This window comes from Siphateles boraxobius, unplaced genomic scaffold, assembly GCF_051911475.1.
Source record: "Siphateles boraxobius isolate OS27281-9 unplaced genomic scaffold, OSU_SipBor_1 11, whole genome shotgun sequence".
NCBI classification, from domain to species: domain Eukaryota; kingdom Metazoa; phylum Chordata; class Actinopteri; order Cypriniformes; family Leuciscidae; genus Siphateles; species Siphateles boraxobius.
This window is the reverse complement of record NW_027508711.1, coordinates 11,864,727-11,885,333: the sequence shown is the minus strand read 5'-3', so window position 1 is coordinate 11,885,333 and position 20,607 is coordinate 11,864,727. Positions and strand designations below refer to the sequence as shown.

The following is a 20,607-nucleotide window of genomic DNA, read 5'->3' as shown; positions in this document are numbered from 1 at the left end:
TATTGAAAAATAGTACAGATTTTTAATATAATATTAGCGATTTATATGATATTGACCAGAACTTCATAAGCTTATAGGTATCATTCAGAAAATACTAAATAATAATAATGATCAAATTCAGTCAGCCTTACTATAAATCACACACAACATCCTTGATTCGTCACACACTTTTGCACAGCCATGCAACATTTACATTTTCAAAATAAAATGTGAAAATCTACCTTTCTGAGCATTTTTAGTTATATTATTTAGATACAAGACGTTTTTGTTTTGAGAACAGAAGGAAATGGCACGTTTCCCTGGCATTGCACACACTCAAGATCAAATCAGCAACTGTCAGGAAGTTAAGAGTGATTGTGTAACACCTCAAGATTCTTCCACAACTTTCTGCAAGAAAACATTGTTCTAAAGAAGTGCTATTACTTCATCTTAAGGGAGGCTCACAATACATTAATTTTTGCCGGATTTTGCAGTAGAAAACAGATTTCCAAGATCTGCGACAAAACCCCTGGATCAGTTGCCGCTTTCACGTAATAACCGTAGTCTCGAAATTACAACATGTGACATTGTATTCAGAGCTGTTCACGTCCTCAAACAGGGAATTATGCATTTCTATGGCACCAGTTTTAATGATTTTTATGTCGTAATTCTTGTGTGAATTTATGTGGAAAAACTTGTTGCTGTTGGTCGGGACTGCCTCTTGAGCAAATGTCTTGCAGTTTGTGCACCCCATTTGCAATGTGTTGTGTAGTAAGTCTCAAAAACCCAGATTGAAATCTCCGGTGTTTCTTATGTCACAAACTACCTTGTAACCAATCATGTCACGAGGGGGGCGGGCTTTAGCATATCATCATTAACTATGCTGCATTACCGTTATGTGTACGACGTTGTAGAGAGTGATACATAAAATTAGTGGTCAACCGATATCTCACCACGGCCGATATTCGGTATTTTTAAAATATCGGCATCAGCCGATTAGTTTTTGTGATTGGCCGATTTGATAGAAGCAAGACTTTTATTTTGACGGGTGGGACTGAAAAAGCTTGAGAACAGCAGCGCCTGATCACACAGCGCTCACATTATCCGTCTTCTTCATTAGTTTAACCTTTACGGTCTCTGTTTACCAGTGATATCCAATATTTTATTATTAGATTGAACTGTTAAAGAAAGTAAACGGTATGTGAATTTTTTTTGCAAAAAATAAAGCATTTGCTTTTATATTATTAGTAACAAGGAAACCTAGGCTATAATACTTTCTCATTTACCATCAACATTTAGCAAATACGCATCTATATCATTTGAACAAATCTCTGTATATCTAATAAACATTTAATTTAACAAACCTTGCAGATTTAATCGAATCCAGCTGTGAGATCTTCTCAAGTGCGCAAAAATATTGAAAATACAGCAACAAGTGTTACATTTACAGCTATTTTAAGGCATGAATACATTTTTTGCACAGTAAAAAAAACATTTAAATACGGCATTTTGGTGGTCAAAGATGAGTTTTAAGGGATACAATTATAGACTACAGGGAGACTTTAACACTCATGAAAGTTTTTTAGCTCATTTTAAAAGGAAATATACAATACAACAGAGTTGGGAGGTGCAGTGGCGGAGAGCATGCAGATACACATTTCAACAGTAGATCTGGTAAGAACATCTATGTGACTTCTAAAGGGAACTGATTCAGCAAAAGTTGGTCACATGGCGGCACACATACTATAAATAAAAATGTAAAAGTCTAAACAATTAAATTCACAACGCATCTGCAAAATGTGTTGAATTTTATTTACATTACCGGTGCAAAATCAAAGACATGAACTGCACAATTGACAGATTTTTTTTCTCATCTTGAGAAGAGTTAAGTGACTAAAGTCAAAAAATGACAGTTAACTTCCCCTTTCTGGCCTGGCCACAGTTTCCTCTCCTCAACAACAGCCGCACACTTACCCTGTCAACTGACGCAGGCATGAAACTCTGTGGCCAACCTACATTCTCAACATCCCGGTTTACATTTATAATAACACAATTTTATACAATACTGCATGTGCATAACCTTTACAAAGACTGTAAAACAGCTGGACTAATGTATTTACCTCAGAAGGAGCCAAACAGACAAAAACATATAGGAATGTGTTTTTGTGTGTGAATCAATGCATGCGCTAGTCTCTGCACGTGCGACACCTTGTTTGCATAGGCGGAGGGTAAACTAACTCCAGGGTAAGGTTAGATGCGCTTCCTCCTTAAAAACACGTTTTAAATAGCATTTCATGAAATGGTTTCAAGTTACGTGTCATCTAGCAACAACCTACACATCCCAGCATAAATGATTTGTTATTAAAGCGGCTACGTTCGCAAACAGACTGCTAGCGTACTGAATGTGATTTAGCATGGCAGCCAATTCGAATAATAAATAATAGGGGTATAACAATGTATCGTGTCACAATATACTGCAATGCAAAAATGCAACAATAAGTATCGTGGATAGTGACAATATGTATTGTGTATAGTTTGGCCAAAATAAAAAAATAGGCTCTCCTGTGTGAGAAAAAAAAAATCTTGAGTTCAGTATCGTGATATGTATCGAATCGTGACATTCCCTTGATTATTCCCTTGAAATTGTAATTGCGATTATTAATTACGATTATCACAATTTACATTGAATATATATAGGCATATAATAATACATGTTTACACAAAAATTGTTAACACACACACACAAGTACTGTACCCCTTTACTTAACATACACATAAATTGTAAGAATGACTCATAGTAAAGACTAGAAAAACATTAGGACAATGCTAAAGCAATTAAATAGCAGTCCCAAACTAGCCTAGTTTTTGTTAATACAATGTTGATATGAGCCACCACAGTCATTTAATAATATAAAAAATAACACAAAGTGAAAATAAAGTGGCATTTTGGGGTTATGGAAACGACAGATACCATGGTAAATACACAATACTAACAAGAACTGTTGAAAGAATGAAAATCATACCTGCATGCAAATCCTTCTCAGCTAACACGTGATTTATTGGTATTTTACTTTTATTTCGTGACTTAATATTTTACATTGTAACGATGTTGCAAGCTAGTAGTTTCTTTTGCACTTTATACAGTGAAGCGATACACCCGCCGCATTTGCGCGAGCAATTGAAGAGTGCGCGCTACGAGCACAGTATAACGGCTGACAGGACAGTAAAGTCCGTTTTTCTGAGGTGAACCACTTTTTATTTCAGCGTACACTTACGTTACTGCCTGGTATGTCCCGCTGGGTTTTCTGAAGTAGTCGTGATTCGCCTCTCATAACATAATTATGCTCTAAACACACACACGCAGAGTGGATTTTCTTTTGTAATCGCGGCTTTGAACGATTACGTAATCGTGGCATCCGTAATCGTAATCGCAATTAGAAATTCGATTAATTGTGCAGCCCTACCTCAATGCATTGTATTTAAATTCTGAATGGAATATAAGCCTAGAGAGCGCTTCCCTTTATAATCACCAAAAAAAGCTGTCGTCACCTCAATTCATCGCAATCTCACAAAGTTCCGTTATAATCAATGAGGCTGACTGAAGCACAATAAATCTCTTATTTAGAGGGCATCATTTCTACACTTTGTTTGTTATAAGTTAACTTATAATGAGAGGTTTGAGAGCGTGCAGGACTTTGAGTGGTGAGTAGATTCTAATTGAAACGCGTCTAATTATGTTCAAGAAATCATCTGATATGTTTGTGATAGCAACATTGCTCAACGCTGCGAAACACGTTGTAAATAGAAACCTTTGATGCAAACACCAAATCTGTTTCGCCAATATACTACTATTACGGTGAAAACTGATCCTAGACCAGCAGTTATAGGCAGGTCTTCCCTCTAAAAGCAATGAGAAGCAGCAGCAGCGAGTGGTAATTTGAGTGAGAAGATTCCACACTAGTCTTAAGTCCGTGGCCAGAGGAGAGCTAAACCTTGCCCAGTCTTACAAAAGCTCCGCCTATGCTTGAATGCCAAAAACAATGAGCGAAACACTTCCTGTTTCAACACACTAAAATCAAGACTCGCACCTAAATAACTAAATCATTTTCACAAGTAAATTATCGGTGTAACAAATGAACCTCTCTCTCTCTCTCTCTCTCAAGCAAGCAAGCATATAGAATCATAGAAAAAAAAAAAACTTTTTTTTTGTAAATATTGGTGTAGAAAAATATTGGATATTCAATTGTGCATATCTTTACTGCATACGTCTACATGGGCACCAATAATGCGATTATGTCTGTCTAATAATCAGAGTAAGGTCTTAATCGCAGTCAGATGGTTGAATATTCGCTAATAATTAATTATGGTTATGCAACACTCAGATAGGCATGTTACCAGACATTGTTTAAATCTACTCACATCAAATTCAAAATAAATTTTTATGGACAAACTGAATATTATTTGGCACCGTGAACATTGCAATGCCGGGTTGTGTTGAGAGAGTTTAGCGATTTGTAGAAGAGAAAACTTCAGAATAATGTAACGGAGTTCATTCATGAAGTTGTGTGAACAATGCACCGCATCCGTGTACGTTCGATCACATGCACACTTTGTTCAGAGCGGTAATTATGATGCGATTCATGCAATGTCTACATTCATTCGGATACATTTGAAAACAGCGTTTTCATTTAAAAACGCTCTCCGTTCATGACTATCGTTTATATGCGTTTTCCAAAGGTTTCTCATCCACACTGAAACTTCGGAATTCACCCTTACGTAAATGCGTAAACCCTCACAAAAGCTCAATGAGATCATACAGATGGAAAAATAAATAATAAAGTTATCGCGCAATTCTTCTGGCAGGATCATTTTATCTAGCATTCAATGATGCGTCCAGGTCACCATATGTTTGGTCTAAAACGCAACTGCTCTCATGTATTGCCGCAGGACAGCACATCTGAGTCAATTTTCTGTCAACTTTGCAGGACTGTGATATGAAGAGTGTGCAAAGGTACATTTTAGCAACTGTGTGAAAGTGAATAGCACATTACAGGCACAATACCGGTGTAAACATGAATATCTATTGTACAATATGCATCACATGACTAAAAATGCGTCATCGTTTTCAAATACCTCTGGTTTCACAGTCCACACTACAATGCGAAAACGCAGTTTTCAAATCTATCCACTTTGGAGAGCGTTTTCAAAAAGCTTCGCTTTCATTAATAAAAACACCGTCTCAGGGGCTGTTTATACAACACCGTTTTCAACTAAAAACGTAAAACTTTTTATGCGTTTTGGTCGTTCATTTACACGACAACAGCGTTTCGGGTAGCTGAAAACGCAAACTTTTAACAACGGGTTTCAAAGTGCAAGTTTTTGAAAACAGTCTCCGTGTAAACAACAAAAACGCGAATCTCTGAAGATGATGACGTCATGCTCATGCGTATTACGTGTTCTGTCAATAGTGTTTCATCGCCATCTAATGGCCTGGCAGCAGATTACAGCGTTTTTAGTTCTTTTCACAGATCCGTGTGAATGGGGATCGTTTTGACAATGGTGTCGTCTGCACGCGGAAAACTCAAAGGAAAAACTTCTCCTTTTTAAGCATATTGCATTAAAACAGCGTTTTAAAATGTAGCCACTTTGGAGAGCATTTTCAAAAAGCTTCGTTTTCATTAATAAAAATGTCGTCTCATTGTGGACAGAAGGCCAAAACGGAGAGAAAAAGATACGTTTTCAAACAAAAAAGTATTAGTGTGGGCAAGGTGTTTACATACCTGGCCACATAGTTTAATGCGAATATGGTTACTACGATTATGAGCTTAAATCGCATTAGTTTGATCGAAATATTGCATGAGATAGTTTAATCACAATATTGCCAAAATTCCATTATAATCGCATTATGAGAGTGCATGTTAACGCACTGAATTTAATTAACTAAACCATTTTAATAATAACACTGGTTCCCTTTTTTCATACTGCACATTATAATATTGTGATGACTAAATTGTAGCATTTAAAATGATTTATTTTTAAGAATTTTATTTCATACAAAATAATACAGAATTTTAAAATTAGCCAATAATTATGTGACCAAAATACAAATAATAAACAAAAGATTATTTATTTTTGGCATAATGAGGAACTTTTCATTATAAACAAGCCCGAAATACACCTGGGATTTTTATTTTGAAATGTCTATGCTTTACTTTCAGCTGCTCGTTCAAAAAGATGATGGATATAAAATGTGCACTCATAACCATTCACAATATTTAACAGTATAGACAGCATACAGTTATATTAAAGTATAGAAACCACTGTCATTATTCAACATTCATCATAAGGAATCACTTGGCATAAATATGAGGTACTCAGTAATTAAGGAATGCTCTGAAACCGCAAGCCTGTAAAACACGCAGCAGCGCCACATTTTGAATTTGGCTCGCATCTAATTAATGGTATCATCCATTTTTGAAGGTTAATAATCACATTAGGCCATATGGTGATTCCTGTTTTTCTGTCCCCAAATTTAAGAATGATGACTTCTGCTATACCATTTAAGACATTCCATCAATATAAATCCATGTAATTTTTTCACTCATTGTTTAGTTCACCAGACGAACCACAGCAATTTAAGATTGGTATTTTCCTTGCTTATTGCCATATTTCTCTGCAGTCACATTTCAGATAGCTTTAAGACACCACAAAACAGCCACAATAAAATGACAGAGAATTTGAGAATCAAAAAAGAAAAGAAAAAAGAAACAACTTTTTCTATACGAGTGAACAGTTCGTTCATATGACATGAATGTGATTCGCATTTCAACACATATGACAATATTTGATATAAACGTGAACTGTGTACCTATAGTCTGACGTAACTCCTCACACAGGCTTATATGAGGGAACTGAAGCATCTGTTTCCATTTCTTGCTCTTGCCTTTTCTGTTCCCACCCCCTCCTGCAAAGGAATCAAGCAAAGATCAAATTAGAGGCAGGAACTGCATACAGGCTCTAAAATGCTATTAGATTACTATCTTAACACAGGTGGGCTTTAGAAGACAGAATGGGATATGAATACCTATATATTATCCTATTATGTGAATAATAATAGACCATTTATGGGTAATTCTTCAATTAGGACACGTTTGATAGCTTGAAAAATAAGACTTCAAACTGTTTCATGGATGTTAAAACATTTCTCAGATTTATCAAGTGGATTCTGGTATAATGCGTGATGGTATGAATGTTTGATCCTGTGTGATGGTAACAACATTTCTCTCTTTTAAGAGAATATTTAGGCTGGCTAATACACCAGATACTGAACTGGAAATAAAAAGAAATTTCTAAAATGCTTAGAGACTATTCTGGTAATGACACTTAATAAACCAAACCCTAATTAAACCATAACCCTAACCCTAAAGAAATCATAAAATTATGACCAATCATACCTAAAATAGAAACGTTTTGGGAATAAATTGCTAATATGTTTTCTGTAACGATGACAGCAGTTTTACAGACAGTGATCATTTATTATACAGAAATAATAGATTTTTATTTAAAAATTGCACATACACACTATCAATCAAAAGTTGGGGGTCTGTAAGAGTTTTAATGTTTTTGAAAGAAGTATCATATGTTATTATTATACACTCATCTAAAGGATTATTAGGAACACCATACTAATACTGTGTTTGACCCCCTTTCGCCTTCAGAACTTTCTTAATTCTACGTGGCATTGATTCAACAAGGTGCTGAAAGCATTCTTTAGGAATGTTTGCCCATATTGATAGGATAGCACTTGCAGTTGATGGAGATTTGTGGGATGCACATCCAGGGCACGAAGCTCCCATTCCACCACATCCCAAAGATGCTCTATTGGGTTGATATCTGGTGACTGTGGGGGCCATTTAGGTACAGTGAACTCATTGTCATGTTCAAGAAACCAATTTGAAATGATTCAAGCTTTGTGACATGGTGCATTATCCTGCTGGAAATGGCCATCAGAGGATGGGTACATGGTGGCCATAAAGGGATGGACATGGTCAGAAACAATGCTCAGGTAGACCGTGGCATTTAAACGATGAACAATTGGCACTAAGGGGCCCAAAGTGTGCCAAGAAAACATCCCCCACACCATTACACCACCACCACCAGCCTGCACAGTGGTAACAAGGCATGATGGATCCATGTTCTCATTCTGTTTACGCCAAATTCTGACTCTACCATCTGAATGTCTCAACAGAAATCGAGACTCATCAGACCAGGCAACATTTTTCCAGTCTTCAACTGTCCAATTTTGGTGAGCTCTTGCAAATTGTAGCCTCTTTTTCCTATTTGTAGTGGAGATGAGTGGTACCCGGTGGGGTCTTCTGCTGTTGTAGCCCATCTGCCTCAAGGTTGTGCGTGTTGTGGCTTCACAAATGCTTTGCTGCATACCTAGGTTTTAACGAGTGGTTATTTCAGTCAAAGTTGCTCTTCTATCAGCTTGAATCAGTCGGCCCATTCTCCTCCGACCTCTAGCATCAACAAGGCATTTTCGCCCACAGGACTGCCGCATTCTGGATGTTTTTCCCTTCTCACACCATTCTTTGCAAACCCTAGAAATGGTTGTGCGTGAAAATCCCAGTAACTGAGCAGATTGTGAAATACTTAGACCAGCCCGTCTGGCACCAACAACCACGCCACGCTCAAAACTGCTTAAATCACCTTTCTTTCCCATTCTGACATTCAGTTTGGAGTTCAGGAGATTGTCTTGACCAGGACCACATCCCTAAATGCATTGAAGCAACTGTCATGTGATTGGTTGATTAGATAATTGCATTAATGAGAAATTGAACAGGTGTTCCTAATAATCCTTTAGGTGAGTGTAAATATTATATATATATATATATATATATATATATATATATATATATATATATATATGTCTTATTATTATCAATGTTGAAAACAGCTTTGCTGCTTAATATATTTGTGGAAACTGTTATACATTTTTTTTCCAGAATTCTTTAATGAATAGAAAAAGTTAAAAAAGACAGCATTTATTTGAAATAGGAATCTTTCGTAACATTATAAATGTCTTTACTGTGACTTTTGATCAATGTAATGCATTCCTGCTGAATAAAATATTCATATCTTTTAAAAAATCTAATATATACATTTTTATATTTAGATATTTATATTATATACTTATTTATGTAATATACATGATAATATCTAAACTTCTCCATAAAGTATGCTAAAGTGATTGTTACTTCGTTTGAATCACAAAGGGTTACATTGCATATTACAGTTAATTTGCCATTATGATGTTAATATGCTCATTTACAGGTTTATAATTGTGTTTATAGGGTCTACTAGAATAATATGTACATCATATAATGTTCACACACATTGCTTTTATTATCATTTGCATTGTTGTTTTCAACCACTTGGCGAATTGCAAACAGCTTATTTGCACCCTTGAAGGGCAATTCAGGAAGGGGACACCATTTGTAGGGGCCATTTATAGTGAACAACTGAATCCCTTCTTTAAGGACGATGGTCACTTCTAGGAAGTTATTTAATCGTTATGGTCATGTGACCCAGGGAGACAAGTCCTCGCAATTCATTTTAAATGAAGATATGGCGGGAGAGTTAATGTAAACAGAATAATTCAAGTTGTTCAGGGCAACACAAGTGCCCTGCTCCCTACAAAGTCCCCATATCAAGGAGGGCTCTGCCCTTCGGAGTGAGTAGGGCATAGAGATGCTCACTTGCGATTGGAATTTGCCCACTGTCTGAACGCTCTGCTTTTCAAGTGTCCCAATTCGAATAAGATTCCGATTCACAAGATCTCAATTCGATTCGATTCAATGATTTTTCACTGGCCCCACCACAGAAAAAAAGTAATAAATGAATAAAATAGTTATTGTTTTTGACCCATACAAACCTGAAATTTAACAATTCTCGATTACAATTTCGATACCACAGCTAAAACTACTAGCTAATATAAATTTCAAAGATTATTAAATAGAAGTTAACATTCAATAATAAAAAAATAACAAATAATTAAACTACAAGCAATAATACAAATAAATAAATAAAATAGAAAAAAGATACGAATGAAATTATCAGTGATTTTAAGGTCTAACTGTAGTTCTCAGGTACGGAAATTGAATAAAGTAATCAAATGTAAATTACTGTACAAATTAAATAGAAGTTAATCCTTATTGAAGTTACAAAAACGTTATTCAGTGAAGAGCAGGGAGTGATTTCTTTGTCTTTTGTAGTTTGATTAACATTAAACCCAGACAGCAGCGGGAATATTAGTCTGCTGTCACTTTAAGACTAATGCATGGATCCAAATAATGATACATATGCGTTCATTCTCTACCGTTTACTTAAGCCATAACCGACAATGTTTATTTACTCGCAAAGGCGGGCATTTTGAGATAAATCTGTGGGAATTTGTCCGTTCAAGCGCAGGGAGACGTAAAAGAGAATTAATTTTATTATTTGCACCATGTCTGAGATGCGCAGCTGTGCACGCACACAAAATTTCTCACACAGCGCGTGCAAGTTATCTTTCGCGTCAATGCCTTAATTGGCGAGGCTTGAAAACGCGTGCAAAAGTGCTAAACCTTCGTGACCATGCAGCACTGGTTCGATCGGGACAGTGAACGTTCCTTCAACTGTCCGGAACGTCTTTTTCCTGAAATTGACCACATTTTTAAAAACAATTAATCGGAAAAAAAAAGTTTGCCCAGCCCTATCTTTTTTTAGTTTTGATTACTTTAAAAACTGCCTTCCAAAAAGCAGTCTTCTCTGATTGGTCAGCCGGCCCCAATGTGTTGTGATTGGTCTATCGATTAGAGCGTGTGTCGGAAATGTAACGGCATACATAACCATTGAGTATCTGCTGTTCCTGAGGTGCAGCTGTAAACACTACCGTAACTATGGCGTCAGTTTTGCCATTATAAGATTGAGTCAGAGTCCGATAATGACAATCAAGAAGAACAAGCTGATCAACCCTAAACCACCTTTGGAAAAAAACAGCGTCTCTTAGACATGGCGACAACATACTACTAACACAACTTTTTTTTGCATGCCTTGGGCAGGAATTATTTAAATGAGGAACATTGTGGCGTGTACATTCCCATGAAAAAAACTCAAGACTACAATGGAGGCATTTCAGGGTGTTCAGAAACAGTGCTTACTGATAGGTATAGAGAATAACTTGCTTTGGAGAGACTTTGTGTGCTTTGTAACATTTTTCATGCTCAAACAGCAACATTACACACTAAAGAAAGTTGAACATGTACAAAAGAAAAATAGGACCCCTTTAAATCATTATCAAATTCAATTTGAAATATTCCGGTCTAACATGAACAGGCGTAAAATTTAGTCCCTGTTGTACATCTTTACATTCAGCTCGCATCTAATACGTCCCTGGATTGATTTCAGGAAAAGAATCACGCCAATGCCGTGAGAATGTCCTGCTGGCCCGCACTTGTCCTAGCTGACGTCATCAGGGTCCCCGATTAGAATGACTGGCCCAGGTGCTGGGCCCGGCGAGCTTGTCAACAGACAGCGCAGAGAAAGGTCAGGAAGCGATGCTACGCGTGGGACACGCTCGTCGGGAATGGAGAGGACTCTTGTGAAAGCTACGGCCAGGTGTTTGCATTGTTGCTAGGATATGAGAGAATTTGAAGAATAGATTCGACGTTAATGGGATAGCATGGGAGGGCAGGAGATAAAATGATTGCAAATGTACGGGAGAAGCTTGTGACTGCGATCTGATAAGAGTTCAAAACACGACTGTACGTTACAACAAAGACTCACATGAGAGACTCTAGATGAGCTAAGCTGAGAAACCTCATTATCTTACAATATGAAAACATGCTGTGAAAGCCCAGACTTTGCATCTCAAACTACCTCAAAGATATAACTCGACAATAATTAATACGTAGTCAGGCAGTGTGCTAAATGCAGTTCAAACAAATGATCGTGCTCACTGATCATGATGTAAAAATGTTCAAATTACATTTGTGACCATATTGACCATAAAACTGCCACTGAACTGAACTAGTAGAGATGTGCCATGTATCTACTATATTATATGTGCCATATAATGTTCAAAAGTTTTTGAAAGAAGTCTCTTATTTTCACCACAGCAGCATTTATTTGATCAGAAATACAGGAAAAACAACAATATTGTGAATTATATTACAATTTAAAATAACTATTTCTATGTTAATACATTTTAAAATGTAATGGCAAAGCTGAAACCATTTCGTAATGGTCAGAAATCATTCTAATATGCTGATTTGCTGCTCAAAAAAACACTTCTAATGATAATCAATGGAGAAGACGGTCATGCTGCTTAATATATTTGTGGAAACAGTGATACGTTTTTCCCAGGATTCTTTAATGAATAGAAAGTTCAGTAGAACAGCATTTATGTTGTAACATAAATGTCTTTAACGTCAGAGTGTGCTATTGGCAATTCAAACAAATGGTTTGCAGTGGCGAGATTACGATGGTACGGATACAGTAGCAAACCTCTGTCATTATCGTTGTTGGAAGTTGCCAAGATGCAAATGGCTTGTGAAATATACTGTTTATGCAGCAGCATATGAGGTGAAGAGGTTTCATTCACTGTGTGCAAAACTTGCCTCCAGCACTTACCAAGGCCCCGCTTTCATTACACTATTCACGATATAAATCACCAACAAAGTATAGAACATAGCATATAAAACACTCATCTTCCTTGTTGTGCTTTCTGTGTAACAGCTCTTCTGAGAAAAAGTGGAACGAGCCATATAAACCCTGTGGGTTCCCTGCATTGAAATGAAACACCTCCATTGTTAAAAAAAAAAAAAAAGCTAAACTTTAAGAATCAAACCGGCACATGACTAGACTACATCCTGTCATGTTGTAAGGAGAAAAGATTTGAAGAGACTTAAGTTAAATGTGTTTAGGGTGCTTTTAAAGTGTGGTCCGATTAGAGACATGTAGTCAATTTCGCAGGCCATTGTCTATTGTCAATAGCATCAAACCATGTAGCTTTCTATTGGTCAGCACAGCGACACTACATCCTGTCATGTTGTAAGGAGAAAAGATGAAGAGAGCAGCACGATTAATCGTTAAAAGATTGCGATCTCGATTCAAACACAGATGATTTCATTCCTAATTTCTATGACAACGATTCGTCTGCGTCTATGAAACTTTTGACCAAATCACACCGGAACAATCAGATCTGTGTTGGTGCTGCCGCTGATTCAGAGAGCAGTTTTCATATGTACTTACGAAACAGCTCCACAGTCTTTTCAACCACACCGTATCATCGTTTCCGTGTTACAACAATTCAGAATATCACAGAAGTACTGGGAGAAAAGTTTATCGTTCGGATATAAACACTGATGTCTACGGTAGCGAATAACGATCAAATAACGATTGTATCGATTCCGTTGTTATGCCACCAGGTGGCGACAAGTGGCTGTTGTACAAAATTATGTCATTCAATCATTTATTCAAGAGATTTGTTCAAAAATGCTGATTCATTTAGTAATGAAACAAGTGAAATCTTCATGAGTGAGTAGGGCTGCACGATTAATCGCAATTAACTAGTAGTGGAACGGATCACAAAATTCACGGTTCGGATCAAATACCAGTGTTTCCGCTACATTCATTCTGCAGTGGTGGTCCGCCACACCAAAAATTATTTTTGTTAAGCCCCACTAAAGGCATAAAAAACATTGTAAAGCATCATAAAGTTTTCGTGCCCTATATACCAAGACTTCTAAAGTCATTCGATAGCATAATGTGAGGTAAAAATGAATATTTAAGTCATTAAGTTAAAGTTAACGGAAATTCATCTCTCACCAGATTTTCGCATTTTCTTCCGTGTTTAAAATTGTTTGAGTGTGGAAATTGGCTCGATGGTTTAATTTAGCAGTTAATCCGCGAATCACATGCGTGCTGAACCAAAGGGCCTGATCCGTACGGAGCAACTGCCATCCGTTCCACCCCTACAATTAACATGAAATCTTGCTAAAACAGACCCGTCGTAGTGCGATTATGAAATCGCAAAGGCTGCGATTATTTTTTTAAGCGTAGCTTGTCAGTGAAGCACGGCTCTGTGATCGTAGTAAATGCTGCTCCGTTTGAAAGCACTGCAAATTTGAGTCGCCCATAACGTGCATTTGAAAAAACAACACGAGTCAAACATCTTTCCAAACATGAGAAGCATTTACAGACCTCTTTCCAACGAAAGACCTCATTTAAAGTAGTAGTTTACTATAAAATGAAAATTACTCCATGATTTACTCACCCTCAAGCCATCCTATGTGTATATGAATTTCTACTTTCAGACGAATACAATCAGAGTTATATTAATTAAAACCCTTATGCTCATAAGCTTTATAATGGCAGTGGATTGCAACCAACAGATTTAAGCTCAAAAAGTGCATCTATCCATCATAAATGAACTCCACACGGCTCCAGGGATCCATAAAGGCCTTCTGAAGCAAAGCCAAAAATATGAAAAATATTCATATTTAAAACTTTATAAAGTCAAATAACTAGCTTCTGGCCAAACAAACATACAGATTTGAATTAAGTCTAGGTGCAACTTATGGAAGTAATGTGAAGTACTGCTGAGATTTACGATACGCCATGACGCACTACGCTACTTCTGACGGCATATGTTGTGCATTAGGCGTAAGTAGACTGCATATGGCCAGGAAGCTAGAATTTTATTTAAAAATGTTAAATATTTGATTTACTTCAGAAGGCATTTATTAACCCCCTGGAGCAATGTGGAGCTCGTTTATGATGGATAGATGCACTTTTTTGAGCTTCAATCTGTTGGTTGCAATCCACTGCCATTATAAAGCTTATGAGCATAAGGGTGTTAATTAATATAACTCTGAATGTATTCGTCTGAAAGAAGAAAGTCATATACACCTAGGATGGCTTGAGGGTGAGTAAATCATGGGGTCAATTTCATTTTAAAGTGAACTACTCCTTTAATAACATGTTTTTACTCCAAACTCACAAATAACTGAGCTGATGTAGCTTCTTATCATAGAATGAGGCAGACAGCACCGATAGCCTCATGGGCAAGTGCGCCAACATGTAGCACCGTTGTGCTTCAGGAGACCCGAGTTCGAGTGCCGGCTCGTGGACCTTTCCCGATCCCATCGCCCCTCTCTCTCTCTCTCTCTCTCTCTCCCACCTCACTTCTATGGAATGCCAAAGCTGACTTAATTAAAAATGCATAAATACATAAATAAATATACAAATAAATGTAAAAAAGCAAAAATACATAAATAAAAATACAAAGAAATGTAAAAAAGTACAAATAAATGAGTATTTATACTTTTATTTCCTTATTTATGTATAATTGTATTTTTTCACACATTTTTTAATTTATACATTTATTCATTTATTTATTTCCACTTTTATTTATTTCCACATTCATTTATGTATATATGTTTTTATGTCTACATTTATTTATTTATTTCTACATTTATTTATTTTCACATTCATTTATGTATATATGATTTTATGTCTACATTTATTTATTTTCACATTATTTATTTTCACATTCATTTATGTATATATGTTTGTATGTCTACATTTATTTATTTTCACATTTATTTATTTCTACATTTATTTATTTCCTCATTTATTTATTTCTACATTTATTTATTTCTACATTTCTTTGTCCGTATGCTAATGAGGGGGGCGTGTTTTACCTCAGACATCAGCAATCGAGCTCAGAGTGGCAGTGCTGAAGCTTTGAGGTCACAGTGACACCTTGTGGTGTGTGACCAAACGAAACGCAAGAGGTGTGCGGACAATATCACATTTTAAGTCATGTATATCACCCTAACTGTATGTAGGGTAGGCTATATAGGGTTAACACACATAGCACACATGAACAGAAACTGCACTTCAACGGGTCTGATAGCAGACACTTGGACATGGAAGCGCATGAAAGTATTAACTATTAATAACAATGTAAACGCGGTGGATAGGGCTGATAAGAGCTTGCGTTTATTGTCGATGAGACTCGCACACCAGCGCAGAACGCAGAGAGAAACCAGCGCACATTTCACTGACTCCTACGCAAACATATTGATCAATGAGTTTGAAACGCGACTCAATACACGGTTTACATTCGCGTTTCATAATTTCTTATGCATAACAGGTGACAATTCAAATGCTTAAAACACAACCCATATTTCATAGATTTTATATCTAACCAAACCTTATTAAATAGGTAGAAAGTAAAAGTTGTTATGAGATTAATGTTAAAAAGAAATGAATATAGAAATATGAAATGATGGAATCAATTAAATTGTATGTTTAAATATGAAACTACAACAGCCAGTAGGTGGCGGTAAGTCACTGTCTTAAACGAGTGAGTCATATCATTAATCTCATAACGAATTTTAAGCAATTGTAATTGAAAAAGCATTCTCCTCTGTATTAAGATTTTGACTTTTAATGACTTAATGACTTTTGTTAATTTTATTTTACTGATAACAGCATAGTGCCTTATTATAATTATAACGGAGTAGTTTATCGATTAATATTAAGAACTTGACATATATGATGATGTATAGCCTACCTATTTAATAAGGTTTGGTAGAAATAAATAAATGTAGAAATAAATAAATATGAAAATAAATAAATGTAGACATAAAAACATTTATACATAAATGAATGTGGAAATAAATAAATGAATAAATGTATAAATAAAAAAATAAATAAATGTGTGACAAAATACAATTATACATAAATAAGGAAATAAAAGTATAAATACTCATTTATTTGTACTTTTTTACATTTCTTTGTATATTTATTTATGTATTTTTGCTTTTTTACATTTATTCGTATATTTATTTATGTATTTATTCATTTTTAATTAAGTCAGCTTTGGCATTCCATACACTTCCTGTCTAGCTACTGTCCTATTTATAAAAGTATCAATAAAAGGCATAAACGTCAAAATAAAAAATATATATTTTATCATCATGAAAATACCTGAGAAGGCTTGAAGAACGATAAACCAAAGTTGTGTGTTTATTAGTCATGTTTAATCAATGAAAGCTTTTCAATCTTTTGTTTATTCAGCTACAGCAATAGTATGGCCCTGTCCCAAATGGCACACTTCATGTGGACTTTCAGTCTTTTGTACTTAAATTGCGCATGCTCGCTGAGTCTACGAGTCCATAGGCCGTCCCATTCATCATATAAACGCTCTGAAGTGTGCTCAGCAGCGCCCACTTTGTACCCTTGAAGCGGTCTTCCACGAAGCCTGCATGGATGCAGGCTCCACACACTTTATTTAACTACCCAGGAATCCTTGCGAAAGGCCAATCAGACAATGGATGGGAGGAGATTTCGCTCACGAACAATTGTTAACATGGCTGAGAAGAAAATATTTAAGTGTAAGTCTCATTACGGTTTTTATGACCTAGGTTTACATTTTACCAGTTATTACCAACAGTTTATACAAACATTACGGTCATCGACCAGTGGTTGATGTCTCAAACATAATATAAATTATATACATAACAAAATTATTTTCTGCAATAATTAACAGCATTTTGAGACTGAGCAAAACTTAACCGTCAAATTCATTTAAGGCATAGTTTATATTATTAAATTCATAATTTAAATTCTGTCATTAATTACTAACCCTCATGTCGTTCCAAACCCGTAGGACTTTCGCTTATTGTCCCTCCATTGACAGCTACACAACTACCACTTTAACGCTTCAAAAAGAGATCGTAAACTAATCCATATGAATTGAATATGAGTGGTTTAGTCCAACTTTTCTAAAGAGACACAATTACTTTATATGACCAACAAATTGAATTTAGGCTTTTATTCACATATAACTCTGTTTACCACAATTCACACATCAGTTGTGATAAACAGAAGCTCAAGTATGTTTACCTGACATGAGAGAACCATTGAGGTTCATTCTCGTGTTACGCTTTACGTTTGAGCTTCAGTAAGAACCAATGAGGTTCATTCTCGTGTTACGCTTTACGTTTGAGCTTCAATAAGAACCAATGAGGTTCATTCTCGTGTTACGCTTTACGTTTGAGCTTCAATAAGAACCAATGAGGTTCATTCTCGTGTTACGCTTTACTTTTGAGCTTCAATAAGAACCATTGAGGTTCATTCTTGTGTTACGCTTTACGTTTGAGCTTCAATAAGAACCAATGAGGTTCATTTTCGTGTTACGCTTTACGTTTGAGCTTCAATAAGAACCAATGAGGTTAATTCTCGTGTTACGCTTTACGTTTGAGCTTCAATAAGAACCAATGAGGTTCATTGTCGTGTTACGCTTTATGTTTGAGCTTCAATAAGAACCAATGAGGTTCATTTTTGTGTTACGCAGCACCTTTGAGCTTCAATGAGAACCAATGAGGTTCCTTCTCGTGTTACGCTTTACGTTTGAGCTTCAATAAGAACCAATGAGGTTCATTTTCGTATTACGCTTTACGTTTGAGCTTCAATAAGAACCAATGAGGTTCATTTTCGTGTTACGCAGCACGTTTGAGCTTCATTAAGAACCAATGAGGTTCATTGTCGTGTTACGTTTACGTTTGAGCTTCAATAAGAACCAATGAGGTTCATTCTTGTGTTACGCAGCATGTTTGAGCTTCAGTAAGAACCAATGAGGTTCATTGTCGTGTTACGCAGCACGTTTGAGCTTCAATAAGAACCAATGAAGTTCATTCTCATGTTACACAGCACAGCAGGTTGTCCCGCCCTTGCACCAGTAAACGTGTCATCAGAGAAGAGAAGAGATGTCGCTTCAAGAGGGAGGGAAAGTTAATTTGATTAAGGATTAAGGGGGCACATTATTATTTTTTTAATCAACGATGTGCACAAATAAATAATTTATAATAAATACTACAATTTTACAATACTGCAAAGTCAATTTTGATAAGATAAACAAGCAAGTTTCCCAAAATAAAATAAAAATGAATGTAGTACAACATATAGAGCTCTACCTAGATAAGCTAGTGCTAAATATCATCTTTAAAAAGGAGGAAACAACACATTAAGCAATCATACAGCAGTGACAAAATTGAAACCATTTATGGAATAAGACAGCTTTCAACATTTTAAAATGTCCTCATGTTAACAACTGTCATGTGTAATACATTGCCTGGTATATTTTGTATGGGCCTAACTAAAAAAAAATGTATTATTATTTTGTAATGAATGTAAACCTACAAAAAATACCATATGCTTCTTTCACTGATTGTATGTATTATTTTACTGAAAAAAATTAACTATAATCACAACGATCTTTTAGAGACCTTGTTTCTGCCATTGTTCGTTTTCGTAACAAATGTAGTAGCCCAAGTGTGCAGCACAAGAACGTTCGAACACGGACGCGAGAAAATACAGCAGGATTCCCTCATGTTTGAGAAATACACCTGCAGAAAAAATGATAAACAACTGAAAGTGCCTACTGGACAACCTTTTTTGACTATCAAGTAGGTAGACAGATCACTATTTTGAAAAACACTTTCAAAAATCAGAGGGTCGGTTAATTCAGAGGTTCAGTTAATTCAGGCGCTTATCTCGAGCACACAGACACTAATGACTGTTGTCAATATAACACTACAGGCAACACAGTGTTAATCGTTTCTTTCTTATACACAAACTCACTGTTCACTAGAAATGTAATAAAATAAAACCCAAATATGGCTTTTACAGAAAACGGAGTTGTTGTTTTTTTGATTGACAGGTCCATCTTTTTTTGCTCAAGGTTAGGAACACAACACAAAGCAGGCGATGAGCAACACACATGATCAGTGTGTAACTCTCGGGTTGATTCGTAAATGAATAAGCATCATAACGCATGCATTCTTTGCATTGCTCTTGTCTTTTTTGGCCTAACTTCCTTTGGGGGAATCCCCCATCTTTTGAACCAGATAGCACGGCGTTTGAGGAACACAGCTGTCAAAAGTGACAATGATCAGACGGGCTGTCATGTCTTACCTTCTCTCGCCTTCAACAGAACAGTGTTGGCCACGATATTCTCGAGCTCCATGTTTCCTGGGTTGCAGGCAGGCACCGCAGGCCCAACCTCGTCGCCGGGTTGGCTATGTATGTATGTGTGTGTGTGTGTGTGTATGTGTATGTGTGTCCTCCCCCGCTCCCCCCCACGGCGGAATATTATTAACCCTGAATGACTCTCAGCTCTGCCGTTTCGCTCCTCTGATTCCCCGCCCAGAAGCTTCGGACTTGCGTCGATCGTAGAGCCTACTATGGCAAAGGCTGAGCTCATGAATATTAATGAGACATGCTGATGTTGCTTAGTAACCAACCCGGAGCGTCCTGCTTGAACGGTCCTGTGGAAAACAAAAGAAGAGGAAAAAGAAGACATTGAAATAACCATGTATGTAATTGATTTAGCATATAAAACGAGGAACTGACATATTTGCAATCAGGTGTACAGTATTAGTACAATAACAAATGATAGATGTTAGACTAGACAATATTTGAAGGCTTAGATAAATAATAGTCCAATCTTAAGTAGTGAATATTTATAAGATCAGGCTGACAAGAGGTAACGTTATATATACACAGTGGTGG

At 36.3% G+C, this 20,607-nt stretch overlaps 1 protein-coding gene across 1 annotated transcript in view; it reads right to left on the bottom strand.

Annotated features, from left to right (window-relative positions):
* The window catches only part of grk6 (G protein-coupled receptor kinase 6), a 69,954-nt gene extending 49,592 nt beyond the window's left edge, over positions 1–20,362 (bottom strand). Inside the window, exons 1-2 of the mRNA XM_077196718.1 lie at positions 20,011–20,362; positions 6,848–6,943 (exon numbers count right to left, since the gene is read on the bottom strand). Coding sequence (XP_077052833.1) covers positions 6,848–6,943; positions 20,011–20,299 — 385 coding nt within the window. The 5' untranslated portion in view covers positions 20,300–20,362. The remainder of the gene's footprint in view (positions 1–6,847; positions 6,944–20,010) is intronic.
* Positions 20,363–20,607: the final 245 nt, after the last annotated feature.